The following is a 23,749-nucleotide window of genomic DNA, read 5'->3' as shown; positions in this document are numbered from 1 at the left end:
AAGTCCCTGGTGCTCTTGGCATTTAAATTATGATGTGTCTTGGTGTGGTCCTCTTTGGATTTCTTTTGTTTGGTGTTCTCTGCGCTTCCTAAACTTGTAAGTCTATTTTTTTTACCATGTAGGGGAAGTTTTCTGTCATTATTTCTCCAAATAGGTTTAATTCGGATGTTGGTACACTTGAAGTTGTCCCAGAGGCTTCTTACACTATCTTCATATTTTTGTATTCTTTTTTCTTCTTGTTTTTCCGGTTGAGTGTTTTTTGCTTCTTCATATTTCAAATCTTTGACTTGATTCTTATGATCCTCTAGTCTGCTGTTGGGAGTCTGTATAATATTCTTTATTTCAGTCAGTGTATGCTTGATTTCTAGTTGGTCCTTTTTCATAACCTTGAGGGTCTCACTAGATTTTTTGAGGGTCTCACTAAGTTTATCGGTGGCTTCTAGAAAATTCTTGAAAAACCTTAAAAGTGTGGTTTTGAACTCTATATCCAGTAGTTTGCTTTCCTCCATTTCTGTTATTTGGGAGCTGTTTCTTTGTCTTCACATTTTTTGATGCTTCCCTGTGTTGATAGAGTGGCTTTCTGTGCTAGGTGTCCTCTAGGGCCCAGTGGTTCAGCCTCCCCGATTACCTGGGGTGGACACTCTTGGTGCACCCCCTTGTGGGCTTTGTGCACAGTCTTGTTGTAGTTAAGCCTTGATTGTTGTAGGTATCACTGGAGGAATTGACCTGCAGGCCAATTGGCTGTGAGAATCAGCTGTGTCTATGGTGGGAGAACTTCTGTGCTGGAGACACCCTTATGGGACAAGACTTGCTTCAGTGGGACTTTGGTGCTCACTGAGTCTGCCCCCTGAGTGTGTCCCTTATGGATCTGAGGAGTTGTGTTCTGGATGGTCCCACTCTGACCACTGGGTACACTGGCTCTTGGATCTAAGGAGGTGCTAATTTAGCCTCTGCCTGAGGCTACCCAGCAGAAGCCAGCAGTAAAGCAATGCAAGTTGCCCTGGGGCCTTGGGCCAGCTGCAGTTTGTTAAGTAATTTTCAGATTACATACAAAGGGCCAGGCCTTTCATATGCAAAAGCCTCCTGCAGGGCTTGGGCGGGGCAGGGCCCCAGGGGATCAACTGGGAGGGTGGAGCGAGCAGTATGTCTGCTCTCAGTCCTGCCCTCTGAGGCCCCGCAGGCAGGCAGGCAATCGCTGTGAGCGCCTCTGAGAGAAAGCTGCCCTCGAGTTCCGACAGTCCCAGTTCTCCCGTATGAGTCTGGGTCCCCAGAGACTCGCCCGGAACTGGAGCTCAGAGCCTGAGACTCCCTCCCAATTGAAAAAGACAACTGCGCCATCAGCTGCCAGCCCTCTCTGCATGCACCTCCACACCTTAGTATTTTACTTCTGCACTGCACCTCCTCTGAGTCTCCCTTTCTGTGGTTCTGGATGATGTCTGTTTTGTCTTTTAGTTGTATTTTTGAAGTGGTTGTGGGAGGCAGCAATTTCCAGTGTTTACCTACGCCACCATCTTGGTTTCGTCTTGGCTCCTTTTTCATAAATTAGTTTGACCGTTAGTGTGTTTTTATGCCAGTACTATACTGTTTGATTACAATAGCTTTGTAATAGAGTCTGATGTTTTCCTTTCTCAGATTGTTTTGGCTATTTGAGGTCTTTTGTGGTTCCATACAAATTTTAATATTGTTTGTTCTATTTCTGTGAAAAATGCCTTTGGAATTTTGAGAGAGATTACATTGAATCTGTAGATTGCTTTGGGTAATATGGACATTTTAACGATATTACTTCTTCCAGACCATGAGCACAGACTATCTTTCCATTGTGTCTTCTTTCATTTCTTTCATCAATGTCTTAATAGTTTTTAGTGTATACCAGACACATTTCAGAATGATGATGTTAACATAATAATGCTGTCTGTATATTTATAGTTTTCACATTGCATTCATCAGCATTTTATCTCAGATCTTTGCAAAATGAACCAAACATGAAATCTTTAGGCATTTTTAAGATACACCTTTTTCTAAGTTACATCAAGTGTCTTCTAACCTTCATTACTTCCTCCCACCCTCTTGTGATGGAGGCTAATGACAACTGTCCTTGTTACTGCAGTTGGTGGGGGTAATGAGATCCTTGTCAGGGCTTTTTTAAGTTGGGGATTAGTGAGTTATTCAGTTATGTGAAGTCCAGTCTATTATAAATATTTGGTTAATATTAAGTGATGATGATGGCAGAGCCATTAATTCTGTCTAGGTCTCCTGCCTCCCATGTCAGTGCTTGTTTCATTGAGTTCATAGTTCCTCAGTGTTTCAGATCATAGCCCTCTGTCATATCAAACTAATTACTTTGTCCAGGTTTACACTTTTGCCATGTGTTACAGCTGTGTTCAGAAGTTTTGTATTAACTGGGGAAGTCTCTGAACTCTGATTACCCAGTGGGCCAACAAAAGAATATTGGATTTTCCCAGATTAGACCTTTCTAGTATTTTCAGCTCTAGTTCTAGCCCCCAAATTCTTATTAGGTACAAAGCTATTTTCTTTAGAATGTCCCTGGTATTTGTTATTTATATAGCATATCTCATTCAGTCACATGCCTTTCATCCTGTAGCATCTTTTCTTTCTGGGAAACTTTTAGTAATGGCAGGAAAGCTCTAGGGTTCAGGCGATCTTTGCAATACCTAGGTTATAATGTAGATTGCTATTTTTGTTTTTGTGCTGTCAAGGAAGTGTATGATGATATTTGAGGGCTGAGAGTGCTCTTGGAAGCTCAGTTATTTCAGTGTTTCATGAAAATGTATGCAATTTGAATTGAGGGTTACTGACTAACATTAATCTGTTAGGTTAGTGGTTGGCAAACTCATTAGTCAACAGAGCCAAATATCAACAGTACAACAATTAAAATTTCTTTTGAGAGCCAAATTTTTTAAACTTAAACGATATAGGTAGGTACATTGTTATTAACTTAATTAGGGTACTCCTAAGGCTTAGGAAGAGCCACACTCAAGGGGCCAAAGAGCCACATGTGACTCGCGAGCCGCAGTTTGCCGACCACGGTGTTAGGTGAATGGTTGATGGGTAACTAGAAATTTTAGTGGAACCAAATAACACCACACAGAGAAATTCCTAGATGCATCATGGGTAAAAACATGGTGGGTGGGTCAGTCTTCACTACCCAAACTCATTGGTTAATGTTAGCAGTTCTTATGTTGGCTTAGCCTTTTATCATCTGTCATTTGATGTGCTGTTATATAAAGTTCAGAGCACCATTTTAGCCAAAAAAACCACAACACTTTAGCATGACTCCAGTTAGATTTTTAAAATTTGATATTCCTAGAAACTACTATTAATCTACAAGCAAGCACTGTAGGGAAGAAGTCAGATAGAAGATGAGTCCTTCTGCACTCAGTAAATCAATATCATAAAAATAGAGATGTGCTATATTCAAAGAGACTTAAGAGACAAACAATTCAATACAGTGCATGGTCTTGAATAGGATACTGACTTGGGTAAGTCAGCTGTAAAGGAATTTTGGGGGTTAGGGAAATTTGGAAATAATCTAGATGTCATATGAAATAAAATTTACTGAAATGGAGAGGTTGGAACTCACCAGATTTCCTTTTCAAAATATTGATGAGAAAAATCTGGTTACCAAAAAATAGTATATAGATAGAAAAACATATAGACAGAAAAAAATCTGGAAGTGCATGCAATGAAGTGTTAGTAGTGGTACTTTCAGGGGATGGGATGATGGGGTGTCATATATTATTTTTTGCTTGTTTTCCCCTCCTAAGTTTTTTCATGTCCTGTTTCTGTGTTAAAACAAACTTATTTTTTAAAAATACATATTTAACCATCCTGTACTGATGGTTTGTTTTAGCATATTTCACAAGTTTTTTTCTTGATAAGATTTTATAATTTTTAGGATACTTTTTTGAACTGGTCTTTAGATTCTATATGCATCTCTCTTTTCTTTATTTTTTTATTATGAAAATATTAAACACATACAAAAGTAGATAGAATAACATAATGAATTTTTATGTTCCCATCATCTGGCTTCAGCAATCATCAGTTATGCCCAGTTTATTTAATCTGTACCCACCATTCCTTTTCACCCATCTTTTGAAGCAAATCCCACATCATATCTTTTCATTCATAAATAGTTCACTATTTATTTATGAAAGATAAAACCATAACACACAATACTAAACAATATATAAATGAGATAATATCCTTATTATAGTAAAATATTCAGTCATTGCTCACTTTTCTTCACTTGTCTCATAAGTGATTTTCTCTAATTATATTGTTTGAGTCAGAGTACAAATAAGTTTCCGACATCACAACTGGTTATGTTCCTTCTCCTCCACCATTTTTTCCCTTTCAGTTTATTTACTGAAAAAACTAGGCCCTTTATTTTTAATATTTTCTCACATTCTGCATGCTCTCTCAATCTTTGAATGCCTAAGATAGGAAACTGTTCTGTAGAATGCATCTGAGCAGGGTTCCCATATAAAATTTACAATATAACATATTTATGGAATGTTTGTAAAATCTGTAAATTGAAAGGGTCCATTTCTATCCTGAAGTACTTTGAGTCTAACACTCTTACAGCCTTGATTATTTCAGTAAGAGGAAACAGCCATTGAAATGCAATACACGGGGGTGGACTTGAGAGATATGTGTCACACAAATTTTAAGGTAGGAACTCGCCAGATTTTCTTTTCAAAGCTAAGTGAAAATTTACCCTGAAAGTATACTCTGGTGTAATGGGGTTATCTTGAAATATTACTATCCTTAGAGAGCTCAGTCAGTAAGCGTGCTCTCTAATGTGATACCTTGTACTTTTGCTGAGGCTACTGAAGTCAAGATTTACATTGACTATGTATTGATTTTCTCCAATGATTGCAGGTTGAAGATGGCAGTGATGCAGAGACCTATGGAGAAGAGAATGATGAACAGGGAAATTATTCTAAGAGAAAGATAGTCTCTAACTGGGATCGATATCAAGATACTGAAAAAGAAGTCGATAATGAAAGTGGAGAATCGCAGAGGGGGACAGACTTCAGTGTTCTCCTCAGCTCTGCAGGTATGAATTCCAATCACTCACACACTGGTTGTGCTATGAATGTGGCAGAGACATTGATGTTCCTTTTTAAATTGCACCTTAGGAATTGGCAATTCATCGTTTGTCTCTTGGATTTTTAAATCCAGGTGAAGGACAGTGTGTCTAATGGCTTGCAAGGAAAGAATGGTGTTTCTCTAAGTGTAATATATGCTGATATAAACGTGCTGATATAAATGACTTAAGTTGCCGTTGAAGTGCCGTGAATCTATAATAGTCTTCATAGAAATGAAAAACGCTGAACCATGCTCCTCTCAAGTGGGCAGTCTGAGAAACAGCAGGGTTTTCTTTGATTTCAGAGGAATTGGTACTTATGCTTATAAAAAGCTTTATAGAGTTTCTAGAATATATGATATTTCCCCCCTTATTTTATAGCCAGAAATATGCGTATTAGTGGATATGCACATATTGGAGACATATACACCTGAATACCAAAACTTTTCTTTTTTGCTTTGGACAGTCTTCTCTTTCAATAGGGTAAAAATCTCATTCCTCCTATGGCCAGCTATGTTTTTAAGGTTGACTCTCATCGATGTGAAACTGGAGGGTAGTTATAGGAGAAAATGGGGCAGGGCTGGTTTTATAGATGGCTACTCCGTGTGGGATGGGACATAAGAAATTGAAGGATGAATGGAGGACAGACTAGTGGTTTTCAGGGGTTAGGGATGGGAGGGTGGGAGGTGGATGTGGTTATAAAAGGGCAGTATGATGGAGCCTTGTGGTGCTCCATCTGTGCAAGTGATAAAATGGTATACAACTTACACACACACACACACACACACACACACACACACACACACACTCACGCCCAAGTGAGGGCAAATGAACCAGGGTAAGTCTGAATAAGATTGGTGGATTCTGCCAGTGTCATGTCCATATCCTGGATGTGATAGTATACTGTAGTTTTACAAAATATTATCATTGGAGGAAACTGGGCCAAGTGTATGAGATTTCTCTGTATTATTTCTTGTAACTGTACTAGAGGCCTGATGCATGAAATTCGTGTAAGAGTAGGCCTTCCTTCCCCTGGCTGCCGGCACTGGCTTCCCTCTGGCACCTGGGACCCAGGCTTCCCTTGCAACCCCAGCTTCGTCTGGAAGGTCGTCTGGTCTAATTAGCATATTATGCTTTTATTATTATAGATGTGAATCTATAATTACCTCAATAAAAATATCGCCAGGTTAAAAAAAATTTAAAGGATTAAGATGTGGGAAGCAGTGAAATAATATGAAAATCATATTTTCAGTTTGTTTTGAATTCCCTACCCCCCAACCTTTATGTTGCTTTAGAGTTCTGCCTTTTTTTCCAGTCTGCCTGTATTTTTTGAGTGCCTGTACCAGACTAAGAGTTATAAAGTTCTCTCTCAGCATATTAGTTGGAAAGAAAGAGATAAGTGGAGTGAGTGTTAGTGTGAGTCAGAAGAGCGGGCTCAGTCTGGTGTCATTATTTGTATGGGGCACACAGTGTAACCACCTTAGGTAGAGGTTTGCTGATGGCATCCAACTCATTGACTGTTCAGGGCCTGGTGACTCATCTTTTTGCCACTCAGATGAGTATTTTTCTCTTGTTAACTGCATTTTGGCCAATTATGGGTCTAAAAGCACTTTTATTCAAGGTTGGAGAAATGTGAAATGTGTGCTGGTTAGCTTCAATTTTTATCAGTTGTTCTACTTAAAGATTTTCGGGAAAATTGAGGTAGTGCAATCAAATTATCATGTGGACTACCTGTGGATTTAATGGAATCAATTGTACAGTCAGTTTCCACGACAGTATCTGGCACTAAAAGATACTGCAGATTGTTCTCTTGGGCAGCACATGCACCAAAATTGGAACAATACAGAGATTAGCATGGCCTCTGGGCAAGGATGACATGAAAATTCGTGAAGCGTTCCATAGTTTTGAATGTCAACTGTAATTGAAAAAAAAATACTGCATAAATGCTTGAAGGCAATTCAGAATTCTAGTCTAATGCAGCAGTTATGCACATTGGCTTATGGTTTTGGTTATTTATTTTAGCATTTATTTATAACTTAAACCTGGCATGGTTTGAGTGTCCTGTGTGTGTGTGTGTGTGTGTGTGTGTGTGTGTGTGTGTGTGTATATATATTTGTAGTCTCTTTGCTTACTGATTTCTTAAGTGGCTTGCTTATCTATGATTGGTTTTTGGGAGATCGCAACTGTCACATCTTTTGATATGTGCTTACATTTCTTCCTTTCTCTGCTACTGGTTTATTATTTTCTTGTAACATACCATAAGCCTGGGAAGAGCTGTCCTGCTGTCTTCATATATGTTGGAGTGGGCTGTATTGGTTTACTTTTGAGAGGTGGAGTTCATTCTGTGGTCATAAAATATTAAGAATATCTTCAAGATAGGCTGACCATCCTCCTTGGAATGATTCCGCCCTTGTTTGTATAAATCAACACAACAACCCAGGAAAACATCTCACTGGTTTGTTGGATGTGCACATCATAAACTTTCTAGATAGCGCCAAATTGCTCTCCAATGTGGAGATGAGCTACAATTCCTAGTGTTCACTGTCTTTGCCAATATGTAGCACTGTTAGAAGTTTTCACTGTGGCCAGCTGGTTGAATGGTATCTAGTTGTGGTCTGTTTAATAATTATTTGAGCCCCCACTCTTTCAAGATACTGTTTTAAAAGCCAAGTATACAGCAGTGCACAGAGCAGACAAAAACACCTGCCACACTGAGTTAACATTCTAGGGGTTGGAAGACCCAGTAAGGAAAATAAAAGTGTATAAGATCATAAATGGTGATAATTGTTCAGGATGAAAATAAAGTGGGGAGGGGCTGTTACAGTTTTAGAAAGGGTGAACAGAGAATATCTTTCTGAGAAGGTGACATTTTGAATAAAGACTTGAGGAAGGCATTGAGGATCTGTGGGAAGTGTTTCAGGCAAGTTCAAAGGCTTTGAGTCCCTGAGATGAGCAGCCACTGGAGGGTTTTGAAGAGAAGAGTGGTATAGCTAATTCATATTTTAACAGGATCACTCTGGCTGCTGTGTTGGAGTTACTTGAAGACCAGTGAGGGAGGGAGCAGGTAGCAGGTAGACCAGTTGGGCTATTACAACAATCCAGACAAGCATTGATGTTGGCTGTGGCCAGGGTGATAGCAGTAGAGGTGGTGAAACATGGTTGCTGGATCTATTTAGAGGGAATTGCATATAGGTCTTGCGACTGTGGAGAATAAAATAAAACTATGCACAGGTATGACACCAAGTTTTTGGCCTAAACAGCAGGGGGTTGCCATTATTTGGTATGGATAAAACTGTTGGAAGTGCTCAGTTTTGCATAATTCATATTAAGTGAATTATATTAAGAGAATGATGTTATAAATATCCAAATGACCCTTGGCAGAAAAAAGTTCTCCACCTCTGATTTACAAAGATGTGAGTAGGATGTAGTGAAAGCACAGAGATAGTACAGCATGGAGAAGGCAGGTAACAGCAGAGGTGTTACCACCCCTCGCTCCCGGAACTCGGAAGGAGAGCAGTTTACGTGAGAGGATAAATCACCTTTGGTCAAGAGATCTAGCCAGTGAAGGTGACTCCACAGGGAGAAAGACAGGGGAATAAATACTCTGGTTTTTAACTCTGTCTCCTCCTGTCTCTTGCCAGGGCTTCCCATAAGCTTAGCCTGCTGGAGGCCAGAAGGCAAGGGAGGCCTGTTACTGTCATCCATATAGATCAACTCCTAAGGTCAGAACAGGAAGGAGAAGGTTAGGTGGTGAACCTGGAGTAGCAAATAGAAGAGACCCAGCACAGCATATAATTTCTTTACTAAGTACAAAAGTAACCAATAAAATTGGAAGTAACTTATCAACATTGAACATTTTGATTTTTAATATTGGACATTCAAGTTCAGCTATGATGTTATGGTCTTTCCTTAGTCAGTATAGTTTAATGTAAGGATCACAGGCCTCTAGGTTGAACAAGTCTGGATTTGAATGCTATTCTATCATGTTTCTGTCTAACTTTAGGCAATGCTATTTCTCTCACTAGGAAATGCAAGAATAGAAAGAAATAAGTGCTTGATTTGATAATGTCAGCATGTTATCTGAAATTCACCATTAATTTTAGTTCTCCTTTGAATGTAACTATGGTGCCTAGATTTAGTATTTATTTAAATTTTTTGTTGATAGCTTAATTAACTATTCAGTAATGTCAAATAAAGTAATTTTCCCCTTTGAATGTTAGACATATAGCAATGGTTGCCAGTAGAATTTACATATCCTCATTTTTCTGAGAAATTAAAAGTTCTTCTTGGGTATAATAGAACTGATTATTGAGTGTATTTATCGACTAACCAGTGTTGGTGGTCTGAGTCTCTGAGCATTTAAAAGTTGGTGGTCTTAGGTTAATTCATAAAAAGTCTTTTCCTCTTTCTCCCATTTTGCCACCTATAGTTGTTCCTCTGTTTTTCTCCTCATTCTCAGTGTCTGCCATGTGGCAAATGTGTAATTCAGACTTGGTTTCTCAGACAAGGGCTCTGCGCTTTGAGCTGTTCTTTATATTTTATTTTTTATTCTATAATTAGCTGTGTTGGGCACACGCCTCTGTGCAATTCTCAAATGTTGTTTTAGAAGGCAGACCTTTTGCTGAGAGTACATCTAGTTTAACGTGTTGTTTTCTTCCAGTAGGATTTCCATTGTAACAATGAATTTTTGTAGACCATTCATAAATTTAAAAAGTAAATTTCTGTTGTACACACTGTTAGTGTATATGTATATTGGTATATTCACTTTGGAAAATAGTTTGCCATTTTTCAGTAAAGTTGAAGATCCAGCCTTTCCACCCTTTGAGAAATTCTAGACATTTGCACCAGTGTTCACAGCAGTGTTTCAGAAGAGCCACAGATGGAAGCAACTCAAATGCCCATGAACAGTGGAGTAAACACATAGATGAGCGGATGAACCTAAAGTGAAGTAGAAGAAACCCACATCCCCCCACAATTCCTCAGTAGGATTCTATTTTCTATATAAGTTCAAACTTAGAAAAAAGTAAACTGTGTTATTTAGAGATGCCTATTTAAATGGTAAGATGAAAATCAAGGAAGTGGTTATTACAGAATCAGGATTGTGGTCACCTAGTGGAGAGGAGGGGTAGTGATTGGGGAGGGGCATAGAGCAGGTGTCCAGAGGGTGGGGGAGTCTTCTGTGATGTTGGCAGTATTCTAGTTCTGACCTGGATGATGGTTACTTTTGTTCGTTCAATAATTCTTTAAATTGTGTATATATTACCTATTTTATTTAGGTATCTCTCTATACAAGGACAAAAAATATAAAAATGATAGAATTTTAGTTGCCACAGCAGACTGTGGGAAGTGTTTTTGGCGAGGTAGTCCTTACAGCACCCTTCAGCTTGTGCCGGCAGCATGCAGGTGCTGCCTGCTCTGCCTGCGTTTCTGGCCATGGCAGTGGGAGCTTACACTTCTAAGTGGAGGAGGTAGGAAGGGGGCTAGTTGGTTTGAAATCACACCTTTCCTGGTAGGATTGGGAATCTTCAGATTTTTTTTTAGGACTCTTTCTCTAAGTCCCTGAAATATAATGATGCCTTCAGCCTTTCTTTTTAAACAGTATTCTTGCAATTCTGTGTTACGTTTCACAAGCTTTGAGGATGGTATCATACTCTCATTTCACATTCAGGCATAAATTGTTAGATCTTTAAGCAATCCGCCCCCTCACTTTTTTTTTTTCAAATGATGAATCATTGAATTAATGCCTATGCTTTATTTCTTTCTTCCAAGATGTCACAGATAACTAGAGTTAAAAAATGTTTACTGCATGAGCCAAATGCACTGGAGCAATAGTGAAGATGATCATGTAAAAAAACCATGTGCAAGTCTATAAGCTGTGTTTAAGCGGGACAAATAAAAATGAAATGGTTAGACTACAGTTTGGTCAGCAGAGTTGTCTGTGCATATTTTCACTTATGTATCTTCTTTAGTGTGATTTTATGAAAAGTTAATTTTGGGGGATTTTAATATAATGACTTTTGTGTCCTTTTGCCAGCAATTAGACTGGAAGGGAAAAGAAAGCATAGCAGCCTAGCAGCCTGTGCTTTTCAGTTAAATTCTGGCCTTTTTCTTCCCATGAAGCAGCAGGAGAGTGGTATTGTCCTCATCGATTCAGTTCATTGTTTCCTCTTTTTAAATGGTATGTATTTTATTAGTTTTACTAATATAGCCTCATATTACAAAGGCAATCTAATGGAAGAATCTTCCTCTGACATTTGAGGCATTTGAAATGACACAAACAGAACTAGACATTAAAAAAATTCCTTATTTGGATAACAACAAAAAAGATAGGTTAAATCACACAAAACAATCTTTCCTTTCTTACAACTGGACATTGAAGTGGGCCCAATTGGCTTTTCTTTATCAGACCTCCAGAGATGCAAGCAGCTGAATCTGTAGAAATTTGTTTGCTAAAGTACTGGTGTCTGCACCGTTCTGTGTTTTCTGTTGTTTGGAGGCAGGTTCTTCTTGGTTGTTTTTACTGGTCCAGCTGCACCGTTTTCATCAGGTTCATCATGGTTACCAGCTTTCATTCTCTTGCCCTGAAACTGTACTTTTCCTTTAATAGACCCAGCCTTGGTAGCTTTAATTCCTTTTCCTTTTCATCTGTGACCTTTTGATTTCCATTTGTTTAGGGATTCTTGTTGATCCTCTGTGATTTTTTTCGGTTCCGCTTTTTCTACCTCTCCTAGGGCGTCCCATATCTCTCCTTTGTTCCTGAATTGTAGGTTACCATTATTGGCTTGTCTTTCTCTAGTGCTTCTTCAGCTTTTTCTTTAAATAGGATTATTCCCTCTTTTGTTTCTCTGGTAAAGTCTGTCCTTTTTATTAATATTTATTTATTAAATTAATTGGGGTGACATTGGTCAATATGAACATATAGGTTTCAGGTGTGGGTTTCAACGTTATAAGATCTATATATTGCACAGTGTGCCCACCACCCAAAGTCAAATCTTCTCCTGTAAAGTCCATTTAATTTTACTTCCCCACAATTTGAGAAAAGGAAGTGTGGATCTACTCTAGAGGTTTGATCATCTAAGTCACCCAAAATTTCAGTAAACATCCACTCTTCTAGAGTTTTCATTTCAGCATCTTAGTACTTCTGTTTTTCTTCTTGTTTAGCTCTTAATTTAGCTTACACTTTGTTTTGCTTTCCTCATGCTTCTTTTTTGCAAAGTAATCTTACTTGAATAGTATTTGAAGGCATGTGGCTTTATGCTTTTGGGCAGGTGTTTTTGTAAACCTTAGTATATTTAGTATTATCAAACACTGAAAATATCGATCCCTTAAATCAGTGGTTCTCAACCTTCCTAATGCAGCGACCCTTTAATACAGTTCCTCATGTTGTGGTGACCCCCAACCATAAAATTATTTTCGTTGCTACTTCATAGCTGTAATTTTGCTACTGTTATGAATCGTAATGTAAATATCTGATATGCAGGATTTTCATTGTTACAAATTGAACATAATTAAAGCATAGTGATTAATCACAAAAACAATATGTAATTATATATGTGTTTTCCGATGGTCTTAGGCGACCCATGTGAAAGGGTCGTTCGACCCCCAAAGGGGTCGCAGCCCACAGGTTGGCGACCCGCAGGTTGAGAACCACTGCCTTAAATGCTTTGTGTAATGTTTTTCTCATTTGAAGATTTTGTATTTGACCTTTATCTTTTAATCTTTTATGTCGCCAAGAGTTGCATCAATTGGGAAGTCTTTTATATAAATGGGTCTGTTTTTACAAATTTTTTTATATTTATGAGTCATCAGAAAGACCTTTTATACTCATGAGAGAGGTTTGCATGGAGAGCTTCTGCTTTTATCTTTATCTTCATTTATTTCCTTTGATTTTCTTAAAGCTTCTGTTTAAGTTTAACATGTTGAATTTTATTATTATCTCCACAGGTATCCAGATTTCATTCAAGTTGATCAGTTCCTTTAAAATTTGTCTCATGGCAAATTAGTTACTAAAATAATACTTGATTTGATGATAGATTTTGCTCCCTGAGTAGCCATTTTTCAGTCACCATTTTCATTTTCAACAAGTGAGGAGAGCTGTGGAGTTATAGAATATCTTGCATGTGCATCCATTTAACTGAGTGATACTATGGCCCAATTATTTATTTTTTTAATTTTCTAATAGTTTTCTAGATTTTTTCTGAAGAGTTGCAAAGATACAAAGAATTCCCTTATACCCTTCACTTAGGGTGATACCCATTTCCTGTTCCAAATCAGGACACTGTGTTAATATTTATTTATTTCCTTAGTCTGCTCTAATTTGTGGTAGTTTCTCAGTCTGTTCTGGACTTGACAGTGTTGAAGTATACTGGTTAGGTATTTTGTAGAATGTTCCTCAACTTGGGTTTTTCTGATGTTTTCTCATGATTGGACTAAGGCTATGGATTTTAAGGGAGAATACTGCAGACATGATGTGCCTCCCTTGTTGGATCTTATCAGTGAACACATAATACCAACACAACATTACTAATAATGTTAACTTTGATCACTTGGTTAAGGTGGTATCTGTCAGGTTTCTCCTTTGTAAAGTCACTTCCCATTATCTGTTCATTAGATAAGTGACTAATTGCTACTCACACTCACAGGGATTGGGATTAAGTTTTACCTACTAGACTAGAGGGAGAGTATCAAGGAATTTATGAGCATATGTTAAAACAATGACAGTAAATAGTAAGTAGCTTGAGGCTATGCAAATACCCTGGTTCTCCTGAAAGGCTCAGGGGAACCAGTTCTCTCAGACTGAGTCAGAGGATTGCCTCAGATAAAAGTTCAAATTGTAGATGAATGGATAAAGAAGAGATACAATGAAATATGACTCAGCCATTAATAAGAATGAAATCTTGTCATTTGCAATGACATGGATGGACTGAGAGGGCATTGTGCTGAGTGAGATCAGAAAGACAAATGCCAGATGATTGCATTTGTATGTTGAACCTAAAAAGCAAAATAAATGAACAAACAGAACAGAAACAGACTCATAGACACAGAGAGTGGACTGATGCTTGCCTGAAGGGAGGGGTGTTGGGTGGATGTGTGCAAAAAGATGTAGGGATTAAGAAGTACAAATTGGTAGTTACAGAATAGTCATGGGGATGTAAAGTACAGTATAAGGGAATATAGTCAATAATAGAGTAATAACAATGTATGGTGTCAGATGGGTACCAAATTTATTAGGTGATCACTTCATAAGTTATATAAATGTCTAAATGGGGTTGTATACCTGAAATTAATATAACATTGTACATCAGCTGTAATTGAAAAGTAAAAATTATTTAAAAAGGAAAAAAAAGTCAAATTGTGATGACTAAAAAATTGACCTTTTTGTTTAAGCTTTATTGCAGAGCTATCTATATTATAAAAGGTGCTGTTCATGTGTGATTGACTGTTCTGTCAATCTCTTTAAAGAGTGGAATCATTTATATTAACTGAAGGGGGTTGATTAGGGCACATCTGTGAAACAAGGTTAAAACATCAATAATTGATTTTAATTTCTTCCTCATTAATCAGTTACAAAATGCTTATTTTTATCTTAGCATTTGTGGCTACCAAGTTAAGAAACTATATATGCAGAGGTAGGCAGAAGTAGGTTTATAGTTGTTGGAAGGAAAAATAAATAATAGTACAAATGAATAAATAATACAAGGAACAACTAGTGAAACAAGGTTAAAACATCAATAATTGATTTTAATTTCTTCCTCATTAATCAGTTACAAAATGCTTATTTTTATCTTAGCATTTGTGGCTACCAAGTTAAGAAACTATATATGCAGAGGTAGGCAGAAGTAGGTTTATAGTTGTTGGAAGGAAAAATAAATAATAGTACAAATGAATAAATAATACAAGGAACAACTATAAACCTACCTTTGCTCATCTGTGTGTGTGTATCAATGCCTAACTGTTTTCCTGCCAGCCCGATCGCCCCCAAATGCCCTCCCCTGCTGGCCTGGTCGCCCCCTACTGCCCTCCCCTGCTGGCCTGGTCCCCCACAACTGCCTTCCCTCCCTGCAGGCCCGGTTGCCCCCAGCTTCCTTCCCCTGCTGGCTTGGTCACCCCTAAATGCCCTCCCCTACTGGCCTGATCGCCCACAACTTCCCTCTCCTGCCGGCCATCTTGTGGCAGCCATCTTTGACCACATGGGGGTGGCCATCTTGTGTGAGGGCATGACAGTCAATTTGCATATTACTGCTTTATTATAAAGGATATACTAGAGGCCCGACACATGAAATTTGTGCACGGGTACGGTCCCTAGGCCTGGCCTATGATCAGGGCCATCTTCTCTGGCTGCCGGCAGCTGTCCCCGCTCCACCCTCCACCATTCACCCCCAGTTCCCTGTTTGCAGTGGGGCGATTGGAGCCTCCTGGCTGCGGGGAGGGACCGAGAGGTGGTCAGGGCACCTCATAGAGACTGGTCGAGCGGTCGTTCTGCCATTTGGTCAGTTTGCATATTACTCTTTTATATATATATAGATGTGTGTGTGTTCGTGTGTGTGTATTTTCTATGTGTGTGTGTGTATGTGTGCATATCCTATATAATAAAACCCTAATATGCAAATCGACTGGATGACGGAACCACCGATTATTATGATGCGCACTGACCACCAGGGAGCAGATGCTAATGCAGGAGCTGCCCCCTGGTGGTCAGTGTGCTCCCACAGGGGGAATGCTGTGCAGCCAGAAGCCGGGCTCACAGCTGGTGAGCACAGTGATGGTGGTGGGAGCCTCTCGGACCCCTCGAGGAATGTCCGACTGCCGGCTTAGGTTAGGCCTGCTCCCCACTTAAGCCAGCAGTTGGACATCCCCTAAGGCAGTGGTTTTCCACCTGTGCGTCGCGACCCCTTTAGCGGTCAAATGACCCTTTCACAGGGTTCACCTAAGACCATCCTGCATATCAGATATTTACATTACGATTCATAACAGTAGCAACATTACAGTTATGAAGTAGCAACGAAAATAATTTTATGGTTGGATCACAACATGAGGAACTGTATTTAAAGGGCCAGAAGTTTGAGAACCATTGCCCTAAGGGGTCCTGGACTGCGAGAGGATGTAGGCTGAGATGAGGGCCCCCCACCACCTCCCCGTGCACGAATGTTGTGCACCAGGCCTCTAGTACATACATATATGATTACATATATACATATGTTGTACTTCTTTATGCAAGAGACAGTCATGGTGTCCTATGGAATCATGTAGGAGTGGATAGATGAGGAAGCATTTGTCAGTGAGCCAGCAGCCATCCCAGCACCTAACAACTCTTTGGCTGATCTCCCTCAGATTGGGATAATTCTAGTGTAACCATTATTGTCCTGGGGGTATTGTCCAAGCAGGGGCTGGTCCAGAGAGATAATGTGGTTAATGTGTTTTTAGATTCCTAAGGGGCAAAACATGACATTTTGATATAACCATTTCTTCTTTACTGCTATTCTCAGGAGCCCCATAATCTAAATGTTTCTTTGTTCAGGTATCTCAATTTAGTAAGAGAAACTCTGGATTAATAGTATTTGGTACAGTGCCAGATATAGGTAAGGTTTTCTAGCTCTTAAAAAAAATTATAAAGTCTTAAAAAATGTATGATTAAGATTTGGGAGTAGTCAAACTTGACAATGTACTGAGATTTGGCCTCATAACCATATGTTATTGCTTTGCTCCAGAACAGATTTTAGTAATGAGCCATTGTCAAAATATTTCAATTTATTGTCTCCCTCCTCCCCAGCCCCCTTCCCCAATTTTTGGGGTCATCAGAATAGGGTTTGGGTGGGGAGAGATGGGGATCGAGAGGGGGCGTGGTTTTGCGGGAATTTGCAATGGAAAGGCCACATTGTTGTGATATGTATTGGGGTCAACTTCTGTATTAGGATTGGGTAACAACTCCTTAATTTGGGGATAGATGAACTGTAGGCATAAATAAATGTATTAAAATAGTTCTTATTTATAGAGCACTTGTCTGAGTATTTGGTACATCATGTACCAAATATTTTATTTAATCAAGATAACCCTGCAAGGTCAGTATTAGACCCTTTTATAGATGAGGCAAATTAAACTCTAGGAAGTTGGATGACTTGCCTAATGTCCCATAACTAGTATGTGATAGAACTGTAGTATGATTTCTTACCTGGCTAATAACAAACTCATTATTGTTTAGACTGAACTGTTGCCTTCTGCAGAATGCTTGCAGCTGGCTGTGTGGTGATAGGCTTTTTGGGTGTATTGTATAGAAAATTAGTCAGTAAGTGATTTGGAATAGTTATGATCTTCTTCCCCCTTGTAGTAGAAACAAACGAAACATTTGTCTACTTTGAAAAAATTATCTATGTTGGATAGTTTGGTGCCTTTTGATCTGATCATGATAAAGGGAACATTACTCTTCTTACTCGCTACTTGTTTCATTTATACTGAAAAATATGGAAAACAAAATAATGGATTTATTTCAGCCCTCTGATTTGTCTTAATAATAAAGGGCTAATATGCAATAGTTGTTATGTGTGATCAGCAGGAGGCTTCATCCCCCATCTGGTGGGGCTTGACGGGGATGTGAGGCTGTGTCCTGCGTCCCCCGCCCAGCAGGGCTTGATGGGGGACCTGAGGCTGCGACCCCCACCCGGTGGGGCTTGGGTGGGGGGTGGGACCACCAGGTCTGGGTCTCGCCCAATGCGGGTGGGACCAGCCGGGTCCGGGTCTCATGTGATTTTGAGGCACGTGTGGGTCAGCAGGGACTTGATTCTGGGTCTTGTGGTGTGACTGTGACTCTGACAGGAGGGAGATATTCATATACATTTTACTAATTTTCTTTCATCTCTGATACTTCTATTATAGAGAAAGGGAAAATAGCAATATTAAAATATTTCCTCTAATTAATTCCCTTTTAACATGCACGAATTTCATGCACCGGGTCACTAGTATTATTATATAGTTACTCAGGAGCTCTAATATGAAAATGAGTTTTTCTTCACTGCCTATAATTATGAACTAAGCAAAAAGATAATTATGTGTTAAATTATTTGCCCTGTGTATGTGCAAATGAAATTCATCAAGGCATCACTATTGTTAATATTTTTCATATTAGGCAATTTGACAAAGCATCACTTGTTAATATTTTTCATATTACTTCTAAGATTTCTTTTTTTAAACTGTACATCTTTTTAAAAAATATATTTTTATTGATTTCAGAGAGGAAGGGAGAGAGAGATAGAAACATCAATGATGAGAGAGAATCATTGATTGGCTGTCTCCTGCACACCTTCTACTTGGGGTCAAGCCTGCAACCTGGGCTTGTGCCCTTGACTGGAATCAAACCTGGGACCCTTCAGTCTGAAGGCTGATGCTGTATCCACTGAGCCAAACCAGCTAGGGCTAAGATTTCATATTTAGATAACTACTTCCCATAATTTTCAGAGAAAATTAAAAAAAAAGATTTCTGCCAGGGCTTGGAGGAGTCTTGGAAAAAATTGTGATTGTAATATTCATACATAAACTCAGTTTAACCTCAGTAGACCATAAGCATGTTTGCAACTTGATGGTGCCTCTTTTAAAGCGATAGAGTACTTATTTGCAAAGTTTCTGAATCCCAGGTTAATCTTTCTTTAGTTTTGATTGGAGGCTCGAGTGATACCATTTTTAGTGTAGGCTGCTTGTAACTATATAAAAGCTAGATTTTCCCCCTTATATTTTTAAGTCAGAATGGTATTGTGAATTAGTAATGCTTTAATTTGCATGCGATATAAATGGGATTTGGGAATTAGCTAAGGTGTTTGCCTATACAAATCCTTAGAGCAGGAAGTAATTTGGGGACTCTCTCTGTGTATAGCTGATAATGATAAGTGGACCATGTTGTGGGACAGATTTATCTTCAGACCTCCATCTCTTTTTTCCTCTGTGGCACTGCCTTTTCTTACCCATTTAGGTACTTGACTACCTATTTAAGTACCTGAGGCTTTTATGCACTCATTTATGCTCTGCCTGCTCTCAGGCAATGTCTCCTAGGAAACCGAAGCATGTATGTTTAATATTCATACTTTATGCTCATACTGTATATTGCCAGCTGCCACACACAACTAGAGAAATGGGAGGGAGTGTTGCTTGAGAGGCAGTCCATTTGGAGTATTCATGAGTGGGACTATGTGTACTAGGACACCCTTATATAAGTAAAGCAACAGGTAAAGTGAAATCATTTCAGAGTAGGCTGCTTGGTGAGCTCTTGTCAAGTTGAGACACTCCCAGTGCACTGGTAGTTGAGTATTTGAAAGGTATGCCACTAACAAAGATATTATTAAATCTGGTCTGTGTAGGAGTGTGCATGTCTGTCAGCTATACCATGTAATTTCTAAATAAGAATTTGCTGTTCCTGATGGAACTTTAAAATAATGTGTTTTCAGCGCTACATGTTTGATTTTCTTGTACTTATTCACCACACTGCCTGGTTGCTATGAACCATACTAGTTTGCAATGGGATCATTTAATAAAATAGCACTAATTCAACCAGAATATCCAAAATCTTCTCCCGTGTTATCTTTATGCTTTTTTTTAACTTTAAAACTCAAAATCAGAGTGAAAAGTGACTTGTTTCTTGCTTTGAAACCAGAGAACAGATAACTAAAAACTCTCATTGCATAATGAATTCACAGCTGGAACAAGTTAGTGTTCACCTGGATGGTTTCTTCGAATACCGGTCTTCAGTCTCTTGCATTGCTCCTGCTATTCAATAACCAGCAGTTGACTTAAGAAAAACGTACAGCCACATAAAAGTTACTTTTTCCCTGAGCACTTAAGGTCTCTATTGCTTCTCTGCACATGCCTTTTAGATTCCCTAGGGTGCCAAACTATGTCCTTTCAGTTGAGTGATGTTAGTGTATTTTGAACTTTTGGTGTCTTTACCCTCATTCTTCAAGGAGCATCATAGAATATACATCCAGAAACAGAACATATTATTTGGTCCATATCTTTTCACTTTTCAGATGGGGAAATGGACTCATATAAGTTGGGGTTTAACCTAAGGCCATGTAGATATTTGTTGGAGATGAATTGCTCAGATAAGTATCTTTTCTACAGGTTCACAAATAGTGTGATTTCTAAATCACAGCAGTGTACACTCCACTGAATTCGTTTTTATTTGGGAGAGGAATTTGAGTAGGTTTGTTTGGGGTAAACTATTATCAGATTGGTATATAGAAAGGAAGTAGAGATCATTTTTTTTTGTCCTGAGTTAAAAATTATGAATGTTTTCAAGTGTATAGACTCTCTTAAATATATTAATATATTTCATAAATATTCATATAGAATGAGAAAGAAACTTGAGATACTATATAAGTCAAAAGGTCCTATCTGTTGTCTGTTTTTGATCTGTCTTGCTCCTATACCTCTACTCCCTACTCTTGCCTGACATGGACATATATCTCTTTCCTCTAACCATTTTCTGAGTTTGTTTTTGTTAGACCTGGGATTGAGGTTATTACTCACTAGTTTCTAATTTATGTCCTCCTACTGTAGCTTGGGTGTAGGAACGCTGGGAAGGGCAAAAACTGAGGCTGATTTCCATTTTCATTAGACCCTTCAGGGACCAACTTAATTTTCATTTGGTATTATTGTTTATAGTTTTTTAATGTACTGATTTTCCTTTTTCCTCCTCTGTCCACATGGATTTACCATAGTCTAATGCCACACTATAATCTAGTGCCACAACATGTGTAGAGGGTGCTCGGGAAATGTGAACAATACGAAAGTACCACTTGTTCAAGAATGGCCAATCTGCAACGCTTCTCTGCTTAGGGAGAGGTGTTCTCTCATTGTCTACTCCAGTGGTTCTCAACCTTCTGGCCCTTTAAATACAGTTCCTCATGTTGTGACCCAACCCTAAAATTATTTTTGTTGCTATTTCATAACTGTAATGTTGCTACTGTTATGAATCGTAATGTAAATATCTGATATGCAGTATGGTCTTAGGCGACCCCTGTGAAAGGGTTGCTCGACTGCCAAAGGGGCCGCGACCCACAGGTTGAGAACCACTGGTCTACTCGGATCTGACTTTTTTCTGGACCAGTTTGTTTGTTGTTTTATTCAGGAGCAGTGAGTTTTGAAATAGTCTTTTTGATGTAAGCTAGCTGCTTTAACAGGGAGCATTAACTTAACTGAAGATCATATTTTTGGATGACCATATTTTAGAGTATAATAGAGAACCTGTGATTCTCTGTTTGTAGAAACAGAATTTCAAGGTTTAAAATTTTATAAACATAGGTATAGGGATAACTGAAAAGGAAAATATGCTTGGATTATCTTTTCAAAATGTCCTTGAGGGAGAGAGAACATGTGAATTGTGTGTGGTAAAGCCACTGGTTGGGATACAGCAGCCTGACACTGAGGATGCTATCTACCGTAGTAGCCTCCTACCGAGAGCGAATGTGAATGTGTGAAATTGGAATTTATTGTGACATGCAGTATTTTATATGCTTGTGAATGAAGGCAAGGGGAGAGTAGGAGGAGGATTTGTTTGACCCTGTCCCTTCTTCAGCACTTGTTGAAGTGTTGATCAGGTGACCTTTTATGGCAGGAATATGTGAGAAATGGCATCTTTCAAGGTCGGAGTATTGGAACTCACACTCAATTGTTCCGCTGAAGGCAAGCTTCCCTGTCTTACTGTAAGGAGTCCAGCCTGTGTTTATTGTGGTGGTTTTGCGTATTTTGTTCTAAAAAGAGAATGGGTGGATTTTCTGACTCATTAGAGTGAGGTTATGCACATTTCAGACTTTTTTAGTACTGACTTGAGCCAGGAACACGTTGTTTTAAAGCAAGATATTGACTTGCGACAACTAGCTTGTGCCTTTGTGACACAAGTTCAGGTATTTCTTTTCTACATAAGAAATCACTGTTGAGAGTTGATTTCCTACCCAAGGGACCCTGTAATATTGATTACTTTCCTTCTATTCAGATGTCACTATGCCACAGGAAGCTGACTCAGGGGGAAGATGAAAGAAACTAGCCTATGATTCTGTTGCCTAGGACATTGTTTCAAAAATTCTTCTGGGCATCTGAGAAAGGAAAGTACAAGAAATGGTTTTCTGTTTGTTTGTTTTTATCCACATCTGAGATATGTGTTTTTTTTAAAAATTGATTTTTAGAGAGAAAGGAAGAGAGAGAGAGAGAGAGAGAGAGAGAGAGAGAGAGAGAAAGAGAGAAAGATGAGAGAAACAGATTGGTTGTGGCCCATATGTGCCCTAACTGGTGATTGAACCTGCAACCTAGGAATGTACCCTGACTGGGATTCAAACCCGAAATCTTTTGGTGTATGGGAATATACTCCAACCAACTGAGCCACCGGGGCAGGGCCAATCTATGCTCCCCCCACCCCAATAAATGTTTCTTTCTTTTCTTTTTTAAATCTTTGTCTCAGCCATATCCAGTAGCTCAGTTGGTTAGAGTGTCATCCTGACTTATCAAGGTTGCGGGTTTGATCACCAGTCAGGGCACATACAAGAAGCAACCAATGACCTAGCTGGGTGGCTTAGTGTTTGAGTGTCAATCTATGCACCAAGTGGCCCCTGGTTCAGTTCCCAGTGAGGGCACATGCCCAGATTGTGGGCTTGATGATCCTCAGGGTGGGGAGGGGGGCTGCAGAAGGCAGCTGATTGATGTTTCTATCTCTCCCTCTCCCTTCCTTTCTCTCTACAACCAATAAAAACATATTTAAAAATTGTTTTTTAAAAAGAAGTAACTACTGAATGAATAAACAAGTGGAACAACAAATTCTCTCTTTCTCTCTCTAAAATCAATTAAAACAATCTTTGTCTCTTGTCTTGGTGTTTATATTTATTTAAAGTAATTGTATTGAAGATAATTGTATATTATGGTTACGAAGGTCCTTCTCCTGATACTTAGAAACCTTAATAAAGATGTATAAGTTATAACTAGCTCTAACACACTTATCTCAAGTATTGCCTGCTGGAGTTTTTCTTCCCAGACCTATTTATGGAGGACCATGAAAAAGATCTGATGCAAAAATGGCAAAAATTGATATTTGTTAAAGCTGAGAGGTAAGTACATGGGTTGAAATAATTCATAGTAAAATATTTAAAAATAAATAAAATCTCAAGCATATATTTCAAAAGACTTTAAAGCATTTCAGAGAGAAAAAGATATTGCTCATTTGGAAGATTAGGTTCAAAATAGGAATCATTTGAGATTTTGGAATAACAGTTATGAAACTTCCTTAGTATATAGGAAATAGTGCTGGAGATGATCAGTAAATGGAAATCATTAATTTATTACATAGTCATAATAAAATATTACGTAATACATTATGACATAACTAGTGGCCCAGTGAATGGAAATTAATTAGAAGACAGATTTGTGCAGTAATTACGTTACTACAGAAATTACATGTCAAAAGAGTATATATAATATAGTATCATAAAATTAAAACTCGTGTGTGATTGGTGCCAGTGAGAGCTTTATATGTATCGTGCATCTGTGAGTCAACGTTTATTTCTAAATTGGCAGTGCTCATCATATGTACTGGCCAGTTGGATGGTCAGACAGACAGATGGTTGGTCACTTAGCCTTTGATATATATAGACTAGAGGCTCGGTGCATGAC

The 23,749-nt window shown here is 38.7% G+C and overlaps 2 protein-coding genes and 1 pseudogene across 2 annotated transcripts in view; 1 reads left to right on the top strand and 2 right to left on the bottom strand.

Moving 5' to 3' along the window:
• The window catches only part of CHRM5 (cholinergic receptor, muscarinic 5), a 101,588-nt gene that overhangs the window by 69,330 nt on the left and 8,509 nt on the right, over positions 1-23,749 (bottom strand). The gene's annotated exons all lie outside the window — the stretch shown is intronic.
• Positions 3,129-23,749, top strand: part of AVEN (apoptosis and caspase activation inhibitor) — a 116,087-nt gene continuing 95,466 nt past the window's right edge. Inside the window, exons 1-2 of the mRNA XM_006778175.2 lie at positions 3,129-3,143; positions 4,903-5,080. Coding sequence (XP_006778238.1) covers positions 3,129-3,143; positions 4,903-5,080 — 193 coding nt within the window. The remainder of the gene's footprint in view (positions 3,144-4,902; positions 5,081-23,749) is intronic.
• LOC102769187 lies at positions 11,513-12,916 on the bottom strand (annotated as a pseudogene).

Source organism: Myotis davidii, unplaced genomic scaffold (assembly GCF_000327345.1).
Source record: "Myotis davidii unplaced genomic scaffold, ASM32734v1 scaffold46, whole genome shotgun sequence".
NCBI classification, from domain to species: domain Eukaryota; kingdom Metazoa; phylum Chordata; class Mammalia; order Chiroptera; family Vespertilionidae; genus Myotis; species Myotis davidii.
Note: the sequence above shows the minus strand (reverse complement) of the source record. Positions and strands in the feature narration are given on the sequence as shown.